Genomic DNA, 17,032 nt, shown 5'->3' on the forward strand with positions numbered 1-17,032 from the left:
TCTGCTGTACAGGTATCTCTGAGTCCCTGCCTTCAATTCTTTTGGATACCTACCTAGAAGTGGAATTGCTGAATCATATGGTAATTGTATGTTTAATTTATTAAGAAACCATCATACTGTTTTCCACAGTGACTGTACTATTTTACATTCCAATGTACAAGGAGTCCAATTGCTACACATCCTAGACAACATTTATTTTCTGGCTTTAAATGAAAAGAAGCTGAGACAACACTATATTCTGGATATGGATATATATACATATATATGTACATACATGTATGTGTATATATGTTGTATGTATAAATCTGGAAATTTATATACGTATAAAATAGTCATCCTAAACAGTCTGAAGTTATTTCATTGTAGTTTTGATTTGCATTTCCCTAATTAGTGATGTTGAGGTTTTTTCACAGGTTTATCGTCCATTTGTATATCTTCTTTGGAAAAATGTCCGTTCAAGTCCTTTCTCCAGTTTTTACTTGGAATGTTGGTTTTGGCCAAAGACCTTTTTTTTTTTTTTTTTTTTTGTCCTGAGTGGGGGGAGGGGCAGAGAGGAAGGAGACCAAGGATCCCAAACAGGCTCCAGGCCCAGCACAGAACCCGATGTGAAGCTCGATCTCACAACCATGAGATCATGACCTGAACTGAAATCAAGAGTCAGATGCTCAACTGATTGAGTCACCCAGGCACTCCTGGCCAAAGACCTTTAAAAAGAGACAAAAAGGAAGACTTTCCACATTGCTAGATCTAGCTCCCTAGTCAAGAATAATTAGAATATGCCTTCTAGATCTCTTGGGAAACTAATCATGGAGAGGAGGATCTGGCCAGAGCGCAAATCCAGCAGAAGAAAAGAACTTTCAACTCTCCAAGAACAGAGATTCCTTCCTCTTAAAGGACCTTCTACCTCATTTCAGCTCTGTAGTTTTCAATGCGTTTTTCTTTTATGGCAAATTTCCCTATGTTTTAGTGATCACACTACTGGTAGCTTTATTACTAATGACAGTAGCTATTTAATAAGTCATAACTTTTATTAACAGTCATACTGTTATTATTGCGATATGCTAAGCACCATGCTGCATCTTACATGTGATATCTCATTTAAAATTAAGTTCTCAGGGCGCCTGGATGGCTCAGTCAGTTGGGCATCTGACTTCAGCTCAGGTCACGATCTCATGGGTTTGAGCCCTCAGTTGGGCTCTTTGCTGGCATTGTGGAGCGTGCTTGGGATTCTCTCTCTCTGCCCCTTCCCCACTTGTGTTCTCTCTCAAAATAAATAAATAAACTTAAAAAATAAAATTAAGTTCTCTGCTTCAGCCCTAGCAGTTTCATCTTGACTGCTGTTATAAAAGTAAAACAACTTTAGCACACATGAAAGGTTTTCATCCTTTAGTCCTTCAACATTCCATTATCAAGCAATGTCAAAGAGTCTCAACATTAGCCTTAAATAATATTTTCTAGGTTACACAACGACTCTGTCTTGAATCTACAAAATCAAAAATCTTTTTTACTTCAAGCCCAGGAAGTACATTTTACCTCAACCTAATAAAATTCAAGGATCTTTTTTTTTCTGCTCTCTTTTGCTTTTTAAAGGCCAGACATCTTGTAAATACTTAGATAGCTCGAAAGTAACACAACTGATTTTTTTTTTTTAACTCAACTAGAACATATGTATCCAAGTTAAAGTCGTCCTTTTATCCTTTGGAAAGCTATGTGTTTCCTCAAAAGACGTTGACAGTGATAGATACATTTTTGATACACTTTAGAAAATGGCTTAAGAGACAAATGCTTTACAATTACTAATCATTTAATCTTCACAAAACCCACAGAAAAGGTACTATTACCACCTCCATTTTACAAGTGAGTATACGGAGACCTAGAAAAGTTAACTAACTTGCCCGCCACAGCACTGAGTAAGTGGCAGAACTAAGACGAGAACCAAGGTCTATCTGACTCTAAAGCTCTGGCTTTTTATTGTTTTGCCATGAGTACCACTGTTTTAATAGTGAAATAGATGTGATTTTATGATCTCATATAGTATTTGCTTAAAATTTATGAGGGTTTACTTAATTATTGGCACTAGAATGAGATGAAATCCACCTAAGAAAACAGATGCTCTACAATGGATAGAAGACTTTTCAAAATTAAAGTCTTATTTTTCAGCTCTATCATACCATTTCCTCTCAGGTTGGGCTCTTCGCCCAAAAATACTCTGAAATTATAATTTCCTGGCAAAGAGCTTTAAAGGAAAAGAAGCTGAGATTTTTTTTCCCCTTCTTTCACCCTGCAGAGTCTTTTTTATTTTCTAAGAACGTTTCACTTACCCTCAACTGGAAAGCGTTAGGATTCCTTTTAATTTCTTGTAACAAACCTATTGGAAGAAATGCTGCAATACACTCCCTAGCTTTAAAGACACAGTACTGCAGATTTATTAACAATAAGTTTAAAAAAAAAAAAAAAAAAAAAACCAAAGCCACAAAAGGCAGACAACACAAAACAGCACATCTGAAAATGTTCTGACATATTCGTGTCCTGTTAAAATAAAAATTAAAAATAATCTCATAAGAAATATGCAGAACTGTAAATCTCATAACTTTAACCCAGGTCCTTATAAAGATTTTTAAATACTCAATAACCATACCTAAATTTGAGAACTAAAAAAGGGAAGAGAATCTTTCATTGATTAAGAATAAAAGAGGAACTTCCATATGAAACTTGCCAAGGGCAATCCATGTACCTGCTATACAGAAAAATCTTCTATGATTTGTGCCAAAGATACTACCTACACTTTAAAACTGGATTTACTCATATATTTTGTCCCTATTTATTTCCTGCACTTCAAATTTTGAAGGTAATATATAAGGATTTAGTCCTCATACACTGACAACTCCTCACTCCCATCCCTAGAATACTGAAATTAACTAAAATTTTAAAAAATTAACTGAAATTAACATAAATACATTACAGGTATACCTACATTAATAAAAGTGTAATTTCAAGGAAAGTTTAAACTATGACAGTATTAACATGCGTATCATTCAGTGAGTTGTGTACTCTGCTTTCTGTTTAATGTTTACAGACTTTCATAAATTGAGACAAGAACTGTGAAGACAGTGGCTCAGTTCTGCTATTTGTGCAGATGGACACTATCTTGCTTGATTTCTCAGCACAGTTTGATTACACAGTAACAGTACATATGAAGCCATTTCTCAGTATTTCTCTGTGGTTCTTTGTAAACAAATTAAGAGGATTACGATCCTTTATGAAAACAATTTTTGCTTTTTTTTTAATGTTTATTTATTTTCGAGAGAGAGACAGAGACAGGGCACGAGCAAGGAAGGGGCAGAGAGAGAGGGAGAAACAGAATCTGAAGGAGGCTCCAGGCCTGAGCTGTCAGCACAGGGCCAGACACAGGGCTGAAACTCACAAACCGAGAGATCATGACCTGAGCTGAAGTGGGACACCTAACTGACTGAGCCACCCAGGTGCTTCAGTAATTTTTGCTTTTCTAAATTGGGGTTATTTTTACCTGTTTGGTTTTGTTTTTTTAGAAATAAAAATAAAATTTTAAAATCCCAAGGATATCTAATAGAAAAAAATTTTGATTATAAGAAAGATAAATAGCCTAAATACTTTGCCCATAGAAATTAAAAATAAACAATTCTAAGTGTAATGCTACAGTATTTGCATGAGTATAAATACCCTCTGAAATTCCAATGCACTTTTGTAATAATATCATGAGTTACCAAAATCTAAGTAATGTTCTAAAATGACAGAAATATTTTTTAGCTGAATTCTGTGGGCTTAAGGTAATAACCTGTTCCCTTTTGGATGAAAAATTTGGTTATTTTCATATTAAAACTTAAGAACTTAGGGAAGTTTGGAATAATTTTTTCTTCCCTTCACTGCACATAATGTTCCTCCTCTTGGTCAAAAGATAATTTCAAGATGTGCTATGAACCCAGAAGAGAAAAAGACCTCTAATAAGCAAAAACGGACACAACATGCATGTATTTTACTTTCGGAAAGGGAGAGCAGCTGTCAGGTCAGGTCATTATTTCTGAGATAAGTAGCAGTTTAAAGAAGGACATAGTAATGAAAATGACAGATAACAGTAAAAGACAAGACTAAGTTTAGGGGAAAACCAGTTACATACAGCAACAAAGCTTCAAACACACCAAAAGAGCACACTTGACTGTTTCTATGAACTAAAATTATGAACGGTTCTATGAACTGCCTCTATGACTTTTTATGAACAAGAAAAGCAAGAAGATGATTTGCTTTCTTGAAGTTTCAGAAGACTGAGCCAAGTGCCTTCATTTTGGTATGATTTCAGTCAAAACTGGCTATATAAAAGTGTTTGTAAAATACCTGAAATATATTGCTTAAAGTGGTTTACTTCATTTATTAGAAAAACCCATTACGTGGTACACCATACTTCACAATGATGCTAACTATAGTTAAAATTATAACCATATCACTATTTTGACAGGCTCTTTGAAATCACAAGGATTTATGAATATTAATTAAAGCTATCTAATCAAGTGCTGAGAGTCTATATAAAAGGCAGAGAGGGGAATCCCACTGTCTTATCATTAGCCTAGTACCTGAATTCTCTTCTATTAGAAAAACAAAAACAAAAAGCCTTGGAAGTATACAATAAGAATCTAGTTCATGGAAGAAAAATTCCTTCTGCAGGGAAAGAAAATCATCAAAACACTTTCTTCTCCAGAGTTAATTAGTACATACATTTTTAATTTCCACTGGAATTTTATGCCATTCCATCATTTATTTTTTTTTATTTTTTTTAACGTTTTTTATTTATTTTTGCAACAGGGAGAGACAGAGCATGAACAGGGGAGGGTCAGAGAGAGGGAGACACAGAATCTGAAACAGGCTCCAGGCTCTGAGCTGTCAGCAGAGCCCAATGCGGGGCTCAAACTCACGGACCGCGAGATCATGACCTGAGCCGAAGTCGGCCGCTCAACCGACTGAGCCACCCAGGCGCCCCAGCCATTCCATCATTTAATTTGACATTTATTTCTTAAAATTCTTAGAAATTACATAAACTATAAATTTTTTTCATGGCAATCATTTCTCTATGATCCAAATATCTATGATCCAAATTTCACTGATTACTAAAAATGTTTGAATGGATAATCATTGGAAAATAATTACTGGTTGCTGTTTAACTGCAAGACAATAGATCAACTTATAGGTTCAACGTATCAATTTATAGATCCAACCTAATGTCTTTTAATACAGTAAGTGATTACACCAAAACTAACTCTTTCTAAAGTTATGTGACACAGCATCAAATGTAAATTACCCACCACATCACTGAGACAAATATCCTGTATTATCTAATCAAAAGCACAATAAAACTTAACTAAAGGGGCTGATATCAAAACTAAAAAGGAATAACATATGGCATTTCATATCTGGATATACTTCATTTTGCAATTCATCTAGAACAGTTAGAATCGGATTTATACAGCAGCCTCAAAAGGTGCCCTTGAATTTTGTTTGTGCACAGACACATATACTTTTATGTATGCAAGACAAAGCAAGCTAAAAGGTCTACCTTAAAAAATAAGGCCTGAAATCTAATCTTATCACTAGTGGTGGTTTTTGTCTTGGATTCTTTTATTTTCTTATCTTTTTTGTTTAAGAAAAGAAGAAACTAGGTCACCTAAAACCCTAAGGAGGTGAGAAAGAAGTAAGGCTGGATATTAGGATAATAGTGGGTCAAAGGGTAACCAAAGTAAGAGAAGGGAGAACATGAAGGTAAAAGTCCACTCAAAATAGTCTCTACCATAGAATTTGTCTACACACGCCCAATTTCTGGCTTAAAACTTAGAAAAATAAAGGTATGGCAGAGATTATCCAGAGGAAGAAGCTCAAAACTTCCAGTGCTATCAGATTTTTTGACACAGCATCCCACAGTTGGAAAGAATGAGTCAGTTCTCCTATTTGTGAAAAAAACACTATTTAAAATTAAAGTGGCACTAACCACACTAGTGCCAGGGTTAAGGTCCTGAAATACCATTTCTCACTAAAAGAAAGTAGTGCTTCTTGGACAAATGGTTGATTCCGGATCCAGGACAGGAAATGGACATAATGAGCCCTGAATATCTTATCACTGCAGACAACGAGGAAGCTACAGGTCACATTGTCCCTGAAGGGACTTCCACTGACGAAAGACGGGGGGACACTTTGAATTTCAGCAACAGTAACTGCAATGGATTAAAATCCATCAAATATGGGGTGCCTGGTGGCTCAGCTGGTTAAGTGTCCAACTCTTGGTTTCAGCTCAGGTCATGATGTCATGATTTGTCAGTTCGAGCCCCACATCGGGCTCTGCACCGACGGTGTAGAGCCTGCTTGGGATTCTCTCTCTTCCTGTCTCTCTCTGTCCCTCCCACGTGTGCTCTCTCTAAAAAATAAATGAATAAACTTTAAAAAATAAAATAAAATCCATTAAATATGCTTAAATCCATTAGCTCCTAATGGCACTTAAAAAAAAAAAAAAGAATTGCTTCCCTTTGGAGAAAAATAGGGAACTAATTCATTCTCTTGAAAATGTGTAAATAAAGGGGAAGAATCCAGCATTTATCCTGTTTTATTTTATAAAGTGTACCACTGGGTAATCAAACAAAAGATGAGGGAGGTGATTCTCTATAAAAACATTCCAACTAATAAATGAAAACAAAATGATGTATTTAGAAATTCACCATTTTGCAACATCCAATGAATTAACAGAAATAAGCACTAACCATCAGCAGCTGCTAATATCAGAAAAAAGAGACACAACTAGACACGAAGTGACTAATACAGTCTTGCCAAACACCACCTATAACAATTCCTATGGGATCAAAACTGAGCCCATCAGTCTCTGGATCCAGTTACCCATTTGCAGAAAATATGGAGGGCAAAAGAATATCTAGAATTGCACCTTGTGTAAGCTGTCAGCAAAATCCAGGCTGTGAAAAACTATAAACAGCTTGAGTTCTTCAACAGGAAAAAGGAAAGAAAAGGGATAGAGAAACTAATGTAAAGATTAAAAATGACAACTCCTTGGGCACCTGGGTGGCTCAGTCAGTTGAACGTCTGACTTTGGCTCAGGTCATGATCTCATGGTTCATGAGTTCAAGCCCATCAGGCTCACTGCCGTCAGTGCAGAGCCTGCTTTGGATCCTATGTCCTCCTCTCTCTCTCCCCTTCTCCCACTTGTGCTCCCTCAAAAATAAATAAACATTAAAAATAATAATAAAAGTAACAACTCCTATAAAAACTATTTTTTTTAATTGGCAAGACTAACCCTAGAGTGTTTAGCAATGCACATTTAAGTTATTACTATAAAAGTCAGGATAAGGGTTACTTATGGGGAAAGGCAGCTGTGACTGGGATGGAACACTAGGAAGGGAGTGTGGCAGAGTTCTTTTTCTTAACCTGACTGGTGATTACAAAGGTGTCTGCCTTAAGCCATACACCTGTTTTTTACTGATGCTTTTTTTTTTGCAGTAAAAACATTTTTTTTAATTTTTTTTTTTGACGTTTTTATTTATTTCTGAGACAGAGAGAGACAGAGCATGAGCAGAGGAGGGGCAGAGAGAGAGGAAGACACAGAATCTGAAGCAGGCTCCAGGTTCTAAGCTGCCAGCACAGAGCCCAACACGGGGCTCGAACTCACGGACTGTGAGATCATGACCTGAGCTGAAGTCGGACACCCAACCGACTGAGCCACCCAGGTGCCCCTAGTAAAAACATTTTTTAATAGCCGGTCACCAGGACACCTGAATGTTGCAAACACCTAACAAAGGTTTGGTATGTTCCCCATTCTCTAGACTCATACAGTGAAAAAAGAGGTTAAAAAAGAAGTTAGTGTCCATTATTTCCTCCCAATCCACTTCCTCTCCTAAGGGAACCACCTAATACCACATTTCAAGCCCAACACATTCACTTTTCTGGGAGTTGGAAATTCTAAGAAATAGACTATAAGGTACCCAAACCTGTTCCTCTCCAGGTCTTCTCCACTCCCAATTTGCTCAAACACAAAACCTAAGGGCCAGAATTGACAATCTCTTCCTCAATCCCCACATCTAGTGTATCAGTAAGTCCTTCATTTCCAACTCCAAAATATAATTTAAATCTATCCACACTTCTCTCCATCTCCACTGACTCCACCACCTAACCATGAACTATTCCAATAGATTCCTAACTTGTTTCCCTGCTTTTATTCTTAACCCTCTACAATCTATTCTACCCAAACCAACCAGAATGATTGCTTTTAAAAGCATAAACTGCTTAAAATTCTGCTTAAAACCCTTTAATGACAGCCCACTGCACTCTTACATCCAAATTCCTTTCCATGGCCTGCATCATTGACTCTCTGCCCATTTCTCTGACCTCATCTCCAACCACTTTCTCCCATTTTACAATCCAGCCACAGTGGCCTCATTTCAATTCCTCCCACACACTAAACTCTTTGCCACCTCCAGGCCTTCTCACAGCTTTCCCTCTGCCTGGAATACTCTTTCCAGCTACTCACGAGGATAACTTCTCACAACCCCATGTCACAGCTTTAGTATTACCTTCTCAGAGAAGCCCTGTCCAACCATCCTATAAAACAGGTTCCACCATTCTTCTCTATCAATACGAGCTATTTCTCTCCTTCACAGCTCAAACTCCAACTGGAGTGTATGTTCTTCTATGAGGTCAAAGATTTCAACTGCTACATTTAACAATGCACCCAATATGTAGCATTTGAAAGGCAGTTAATTAATAATTACTAATATATGAATAAATGAGCAATTGAATGAACTCAAGGCTGACAGCCAATTTCTGTCATGAGCAATGATCAATGAGTAAAGAAAGCCAGTTTTAGAAAGAAATAGGAGAATGGGGCAACTCAGCAGACTCAGGAGAGATCACCTAGCTCCAGAGCGAAAGAGTCAGGGAAATTAAATGTGTATTACCTTTAACTTATGCTTTCCTCAAATATGTAAAAGGTCTACCTAAATTACAAAAAATAATTTTAACTTGCATTCTCCAACTACAGGACTCTAGGTCCAATGGTCTCACAAAATCAAAAATCCTGAAAATGAAAAATGATCTGGACAGACAGTAGTAACATTCTGTATTCTGAATATAGAAACTATCTCATCTTTGGAATCACATATGCTCAACAATTTCCCATTTTCTAAGTGTGAGAGTGTGTGTGTGTATACCAAGATACTAATATTTATATCAAGATATCCGCAACTATCTGAAAATGTTACTCTATTTGACCTCTTTACTAAGGTGTCTGGTATCATGTAAAATTTATAAACTAATTCAGAACCCACTATACTATCACATCTCTACCTATATTAATTATCAGCAATATTAACTGTTTTCTACAATTCTCACTTTGCTATGAAGTCATTTTGTAAGTTATGTCCTTTAAGATACTTTTAAGAAGTTCAAGGTAATCTGTACCTTATTATTCGTGGCATGCAAACAATGAACTTATTTTTAATATTTATACATATCTATTTACATACTTATTTGTATCTATTCAACTTTAGATTCTGTGGAAAAACCAGTTGTAATGAGACATTTCAAATATAGAATCTGTTCTAGGATTCTAAGAATTGAAGAGCTAAGAATTGAAATTAGAATAATCCTAAAATATGAGGCAATTCAAATAAGATCTCAACAAAAAAGAGACTTGGATCAAATAAAAAAGAAAGTTTCTATGAGATAGTATAAATTTTTCCTTCGCAGAAAAACTAAAGACCTTTGTTATTTAGGAAGGGGAGAACTAGTAGGAAGTCAGAAATTGAGGCAATCATAATTATAGCTTTGCACGGGGTCATTCTACACCGGGAGGCAAATGAGCCTTTGCCTGATAGCAACCTTTATGTATTACATATTCTTTTGTGAACTCTGTCAGACATCATAGACCACAGTTTTCCATTTTCCCATTCTTCAATTGGGACCTATATAAAATGTTCAAAATACTGTGACTTTTAAATTACAGCTTCCTTTCTCCCTATCACCACTATCCTTTTTAGATTCTTAAAGAATATCTCTATTGTGTATATAGGTAGTTACCCCAGTCTGGATTCCTCTGGCAATGCCATCATAGAGCTTTTAAGTATGAGGATGGAGTCTAAAATGAGATAAGTTTCTTGACTGTCACTACAACATAAGCCAGCAATGTTTTTTCAAACTGCAGATCACAACCCATTAGAAGGTCATGAAAATAATTTGGTGGACCATGACCAGCAGTTTTTCAATGAAACAGAACAGAAAGTAGAAAAATACCAAAAACATCCTACATAGTACGTTGTATGAAACTTGTTTTAATTTGATATGTACGTGGGCCTGTCCTGGGTTTCACCATCAATTTTTTTTTTTAAATTTTTTGAGAGCCACTAATATATGATGGCCTGAAGTGACGGTACCTTTAGTTGAACACAGACTTCTTTGAAACCAGAAAGATTAAATTCAAAGCACTTCCCCCCACCTCTACAATCCAGAATCTAGAAGTACTCAATTTAAACCTTTTATGATTTTTTTTAATTAATGTATTTATTTTGAGAGAGAAAGAGAGATATAACACGTAAGCTGGGGAGGGGCAGAGAGAGAGAAAGAGAGAATTCCAAGCAGGCTCTGCACTATCAGCGCAAAGCGGATGTAGGGTTCAAACTCCCAAACCATGAGAACCTGAGCTGAAACCAAGAGTCGGACGCTTAACCGACTGAGCCACCCAGGTACCCCTAAGCCTTTTGTTGTTAAACCTCTACTGATACACACTTCTAGAATGAGCATTTAGATGACTTAAGAAAAACAAATTTCAACCCAGCTATGTTTAATATATGTTTACCTTTTTCTTTACATTTCTAACTAATTCTTCGGTTCTAATATATGCTATCTCTCAGCCCCTTAAAGAACAAAGGATAAATTAATCTTTGCCTCAGGTTGGCCAAAGACTGAGTTTATCTCCTGTCTTATGGTGCAACTGAAGTTTGCTCACCAGGACCAGCTCCAGATGTTACCGTTCCCTCTTTAGGAAGGAAGAGCCAATTGACTGGTCCCATCTACAGGACTTAAGTCAATTACAAAGGAGATGGTGCCATCCCCAATTAACTGAGAAAAGCCAAAGGGAGGACAGATACGCTTAGGGACCCTGTCATTAAAGAGATGCTCCTGTTTCTTTTCTTTCCCTCTGAACTACTCAGAACCTCCTCCCCTAGCTTGCCTCTAAAGTTGGGAGCTCCCCGCAGGGCCTACTTGAGGCTATTGGCCTTTGTTTTTTGTTTTTTTTTCTTAGAGGTCATCTTCTCAAAGAGAACTCTAGCTCCCCCCTTAGTGAATCTCTACTATAATAAGCACAGAAGAATTTTACTTTGTAACATTCCAAGGGCGCATGAATCAGTAATACAGACATAAAATGAAGCCCATAACTCTTGTCATTGCAATGTCTTCATGATTTTTGTCATACCCTAGTACCTACTTAACTGATTTGTTGCTTTGTCCCACACAATTCAATTCCAAGAGTTGACAGTTCCTGCTGTCTGTTTATCTGCATTCCCAATTTCTGGTCTAAGGTCAGGGCTACTGATGCTACAGGCTGATTGATAATGGCTTCTCATGCTGAGGAATCTATGAATACCTTATACTTTACCCTCCTGTATCATCATCCTTTTTTTTTTTTTAATGTTCATTTATATTTGAGAAAGCACAAGCAGGGAGGGACAGAGAGAAGGGGACAGAGGATCCGAAGTGGGCTCCACACTGACAGCAGCTAGCCCACATGGGGCTTGAACTCACGAACCCACAGATCATGACCTGAGCTAAAGTCAGACGGTCAACTCACTGAGCCACCCAGGTGCTCCACCATCCTTTTACTTTCACTTTTTCATTCCCTACTAATTTATCTTCTGACTGATATTCCATTTATTCATAGCAACACTTTCCCTTATGAAATAATGGTTTCCTTACCTTCACTTTTCATTGAATGCACTGTATAACCCTAATATTTTACCTTGAGTCTTCAACTTTACTTCCCCCAACTACCTTTACACACTATAAAAAAAAAAAGAAAGAAAAAAAAAACTGCCAAAGAATCCAACCATAGCTTAAATCAAAGAACTCTCCTTATCCATCTTGAAAGTAAATTTCAGTGGCTTACTCTCTTCTTATCCTTCCAGTGTTTTCACTGTCCCACACCAACTTTTCCTCCAAATATACCTTAACCAATGCATTTTACGTTTTAAATAACTACTAATTCTATCATCTAACTGAGGAACAAGGCCTGTCTGATACAGTATATCTCTCCAGCAATGAATTCTGTCCGCTCTTTAACAACTATATAGGCGGTATATATGACTACCTATCCTCAAGCAACCAGAGTTTTCATGCTACCCACCACCTGTCTTTCATAGAGGCCGACCTCCCCTTTTATGAACGTTCTACTTGGTGAAAAGCCCATGTTCTGATCATTTCCTTTCCTATCTATCAAAACTTATCTACTGTGTGGTCATTTTTCTTTCATCTAGCAGTTCCCCTACAGAGAAATCTGAGAAACTCAACTTACCAAAGGGCTAATAATTAATAACCATTTGATGGACTTCCTTCCCAGAGGAACTTCATTTTAATAAGGACTTATAAAGACCTCGGTGACAGACCTTTTAAGGAAACCTGGGGAATCTAAAAGCTATTCTGATACCTTAAGTCAGGGACCATAGGTGACCACATCTATTGCCTATATTTAACACAGCCTGGTTGGTGAGACCAAATCAATGAAATGAGGTAAGAGGGGCCTTCCAGATCCTCTGGTCATGATTCTCAGATCTGGCTGCACAGTGGAATCTCCAATTCCCAGAGGAAAAGGATGATACCAAAGAGCAAAGGCAGGCCTAACACCCAGGCCTAATACCAGGTCAGATACATATTAACAACACGCTAAAAATATAAAGACATGTATGGAAATAACAAATACCCAATTCAGGACAGTGACTACCCTTTGGGGGAGAGGGAGGGAATGCAACTGAGAAGAGACATACTTAGGGAGCTTCAACTATATTTGTAATATTTTACTTCTAAAGCTGTGATACAAAAGTACTTATTAAATTAGCTTTTGAATATCTAAAATTTTGTAATTGAAAAAAGAACAATATGAAGATGGCACACACTCAAAGGGATATAATATTAGGAATACAGAGAAATACTCCAGGCTAGAAAGCACTCAAGTAAGATACTTTATGAAGCAGGCCTTGAAGGAAGAATAAAACATAGATTACTAGCAAAAACTAACATAAACTTCTCTAAAGGAAAAGCATGAACAAAGGCAAAGTTGGGAGTACCCATAGCCTACAACCTAAATAAAAAACAAAAGGGAAACTTTAGAACAGATTCATTTTGGAGAAGAGTAACAAAGCCTGGGGATTAAGTCTGAGACCAAGGGATAGGAGTCTTGAGTACTAAGTAGACTAATGTGCCCCAATCCAAAAAAAAAAAAAAAAAAAAAAAGGAAAAGCATGGGGGAAGTGATGTTTTAACAAAACAAATCAGAAGCCATGTGCAGGATGAACTAAAGTAAACAGACTCCTATGGGTCATTAGGAGGTTCTGTAGGGCAGCAAAAGGGGAAGAGAAGGTGGTAAAGCACTGAGAACCAGGTCCTAGTGCCCTATCTCTACTCCCAACAGAGCCTTTCTACTGCTAAAAATTTTTGAAAACTATTGCACTAAAGTACCTAGTTGGAAGGCACTGCTGTAAATCACGTATGACTGTCATAAAACCCAGGAATGGGGTAGGAATATCAAAAATGAAAAAGGGAAAAGAAGATGAATCCAGACTTTTGGTGGAGAATTCAACAGGACCTAGGGACAAACTAGATGGAATAACGAAAGAGTGGATCTGCATGAAAAAATCAAAAATACCAACCAAATAGCAGCTGTTGGCCATCCAGACTTGAACACCAGCAATATACATGTGAGCATGTCAAAGTGTTTGAGCTACCCAAGGGAGAAAAGCAAAGTGACATTCCTACAGAGATCAGGAAAAGAACAAGCCAAGGACCCACAAGAGTGTACCCAGAAATGACCACCACATCATGGAAGGCTAAGCAAGCAAGCGAGTTTTAAGAAAGAGGTATCACTATACACAGTGAGAGGATGTGCAGCCTCGTACAGCCAATCAGACTCAGCGTTCTGGCATTCCTCCCCCTGACCAGATTATTTGACCTGACTTTCGATTAATAAGGAAAAAATAAACTAACAACATTTAACATCATCAAACACATTGCGAAGCACTGGGCTAAGTAAGTACTTTACACACGCCCTCATTTAATCCTCACAACACACTTTACAGATGAAGAAATTAAACATAGAACAAGCATAGTAAATTACAGAGCCAAGATCTCTGTTTCTTAGGACAATAAAATAAAGGAATGTGTATATAAAGTTCCTGGCAAATAAAAGGACCTTAATGGCAGCTATATTTTATTATTAGAAGGTAATGATCAACAGGGAGGAAAAAACTCACTGTCAGTAATCCCTGTCACGGCCTTCCATGTGGCAAACTCTTTTGGTGTCCTCAGCTATAAAACAGGATCAATGCCTGTAATCCAAACTATTTAATAGGGTTGCAATGATGATATTGTGAAAATGCAAATGCTATGAAAAAATTTTAAGCCATATTCGAATATATGGGATTAATGTCACATATCTTGCTCTTCAGAAATGCCTTCCTGGATCAACACAAGTCTCTCTGAAGAGAGCTAAAAATAAGCCTGTTAGATGTGCAAGCACCACTTTGCAAAGTATAAATGACCATGGAATGGTTACATACACCACCACTGTCTCCCCCTGACCCCTCTAGGTTTTCTAATGCCCCTACAAGGCCAGGGGTTCCCTTACACCTATAATGAAACTTTGAGCACTCAGAGCTAATGAATAGAGAGAACCTCTACTTCAATTTGGACTTAAGTTGGCCCTCGGGCATTATGTCACAGGTGCCCCCCTTCCCATTTTTTTTCTATGGTATTAAAACTGGGTGTCTAGTCAACACTAGAATTCAATACTTTACAAAATGCCAGATAAGAATCTATGAAGGGCTCTGTGTGATAGCAGGTCTCTTTTGGAAACCCCTCCACTACCCCCCTTTCTTCACCTGAACAGATGGTTTCCAGGCCTTAAGGCTCACATGTCTAGTTACCCAATTCACAACAGCTCACAAAGTTCCTACCTTTTCAATTATTCCATGTTTCTGAATATATCACCTTTCATCTAAAGATCGCTAAGTATCAAAACCCAAGAACTCCTTAATCTTCACAACAGCACTATCTGGGAGAGAGATTAGTACATTTTATAAATTAAAAATGAAAGACCTAGGTTAAATGTTTTAAACAACATCAGTTAATTGACACTGATTCATCCTTGGGGGGAAAAATACCCACTATGAACTTATATCAATGGACAGCCTTGATTTAGCTAGATCATTTCAAATATTAGTTTAAAAGTATCTACTGTGTACTCTTACTCTTCCAATACATTAAACATGAAATATAAACTAACAGTAAATACCAAAGCATCACTATTTTTATATGCTAGAAGAAATACAAAAAAACTATAGGAGGGAGGGGTTCTAATTTAAGATTCTCACTGCCTTGCATCCATAAATACTTTTGAACTTGACGGCGATAGGGAGAAGAACACCTGTCAGGGCAGTATATCCACAAGTTTTACAGACTGTGTAGCTATTAATATTGAATTCCTTAAACTGTAAATAAATAACCCGCCTTCTCAAATAAAAGGCAGTATTATGAAAAACATTTGACAAGAACGCCTACATAGCTGTAAGCTGCCTAATTAATTTCCTAGTTTCACGTCTCGGGGCTTCGTGAACTTGCCGGGAGGGAAAAATCCTCCCGGCCCAGGAGTCCGGCCACGGGGAGCCCGGCGCTGCCCAGCGACTTTCCACGCCGCCAGGCCCCGCGGCCGCGGGACAGGCGAGGCTCGGCCTCCCCTCGGGCCCCGTCGGCGTGTGGACAGACGCGGCCCGGCACTCGGACGTGCCTCCGACTCCCGACGGGCCTGGTCTGGGCCCCGCAGTGGCGAAGGGGGTCGCGGTCCGGCCTGGCCTAGCCGCCCCCGCCCGCGGCCGCCGCCTCCCTCCTTCTCCCGGTTCCCCACGTTCGTTACCTCTTGGGCGCTGGCGGCTGCTCCATGGCGGCGGGGGACAGAAGGAGGGATCTGGTGGGCGGTGAAGGACGGAGGGAGGCGAGGAGCCGGGGCACCGGCCGGCCGAGCCCCGGGAAACACAGGGGAAACTCCAGGAACTCGGACCAACTTTCCCGTAACTCCTCGGCGGATCCCCCTCCCGCTCGCGAGTGCGGCTCCTCCCGGCGCGCCCCGCCCCTCGGCCGCCGGCCGCGGTCCTGGGAGAGTGGGTGGAGCCAGACGCGGCCCAGGCATGGTGGGCGGAGCCAGGCCCTGGTCGGGCGAGCGGAGTCAGGGGCGGAGGGACGCGCGGGCCACATGGCTGGGAGGGGGGGAAAAAGCGCGGGGACTGGAAGAGCTAGAGGCTAAGGCCTGGTAGCGACTCAGAACCCGTCTTTTCTGGCCATGGGCACGTTCCTTTGAGCCGGCCAAGAGCTGCCGCTGCACACTTGCCTTCATTGCGTTTGCCCCAAACCGATTTGACTCATTTATCTGGATTTCTCAGGGACACATCCCAAGCATCTTGTGCAGCCTTTTGAAGTGTTACTAACTGCCCACGCTTCCTTCTAGTTGTTTATAATTATTGGCTATGTTTTCCCGCAGCCATATGACATTTGTAGCTACAGCAGTAGGGATTCTTTCTGGAAATTCTTGTTTGATGTTGATTGTAGACAAGCTCCTTGCTACATTTCACTATAATTATGTCTAATTACAAAGAAAATAATTACTGTAGTGAGATCTCTCAGTGCACCAATTTCAGTGTGCTGTGGTCTTGCCAGCTATTCACTTGGGTAACCTGGAAAACCTATCACAAATTATGGT

General features: G+C 38.8%; 1 protein-coding gene across 1 annotated transcript in view; it reads right to left on the minus strand.

The window, feature by feature from the left end:
* The window catches only part of STK3 (serine/threonine kinase 3), a 283,379-nt gene extending 266,914 nt beyond the window's left edge, over window positions 1-16,465 (minus strand). The window contains 2 exon segments of the mRNA XM_019468023.2: window positions 16,193-16,230; window positions 16,232-16,465. Of these exon segments, the coding sequence (XP_019323568.2) occupies window positions 16,193-16,230; window positions 16,232-16,465 (272 nt within the window).
* Between the last annotated feature and the right edge of the window lie 567 nt (window positions 16,466-17,032).

This window comes from Panthera pardus, unplaced genomic scaffold (genome assembly GCF_024362965.1).
Source record: "Panthera pardus isolate Hobbes unplaced genomic scaffold, ASM2436296v1 HiC_scaffold_7, whole genome shotgun sequence".
Lineage (NCBI taxonomy): Eukaryota > Metazoa > Chordata > Mammalia > Carnivora > Felidae > Panthera > Panthera pardus.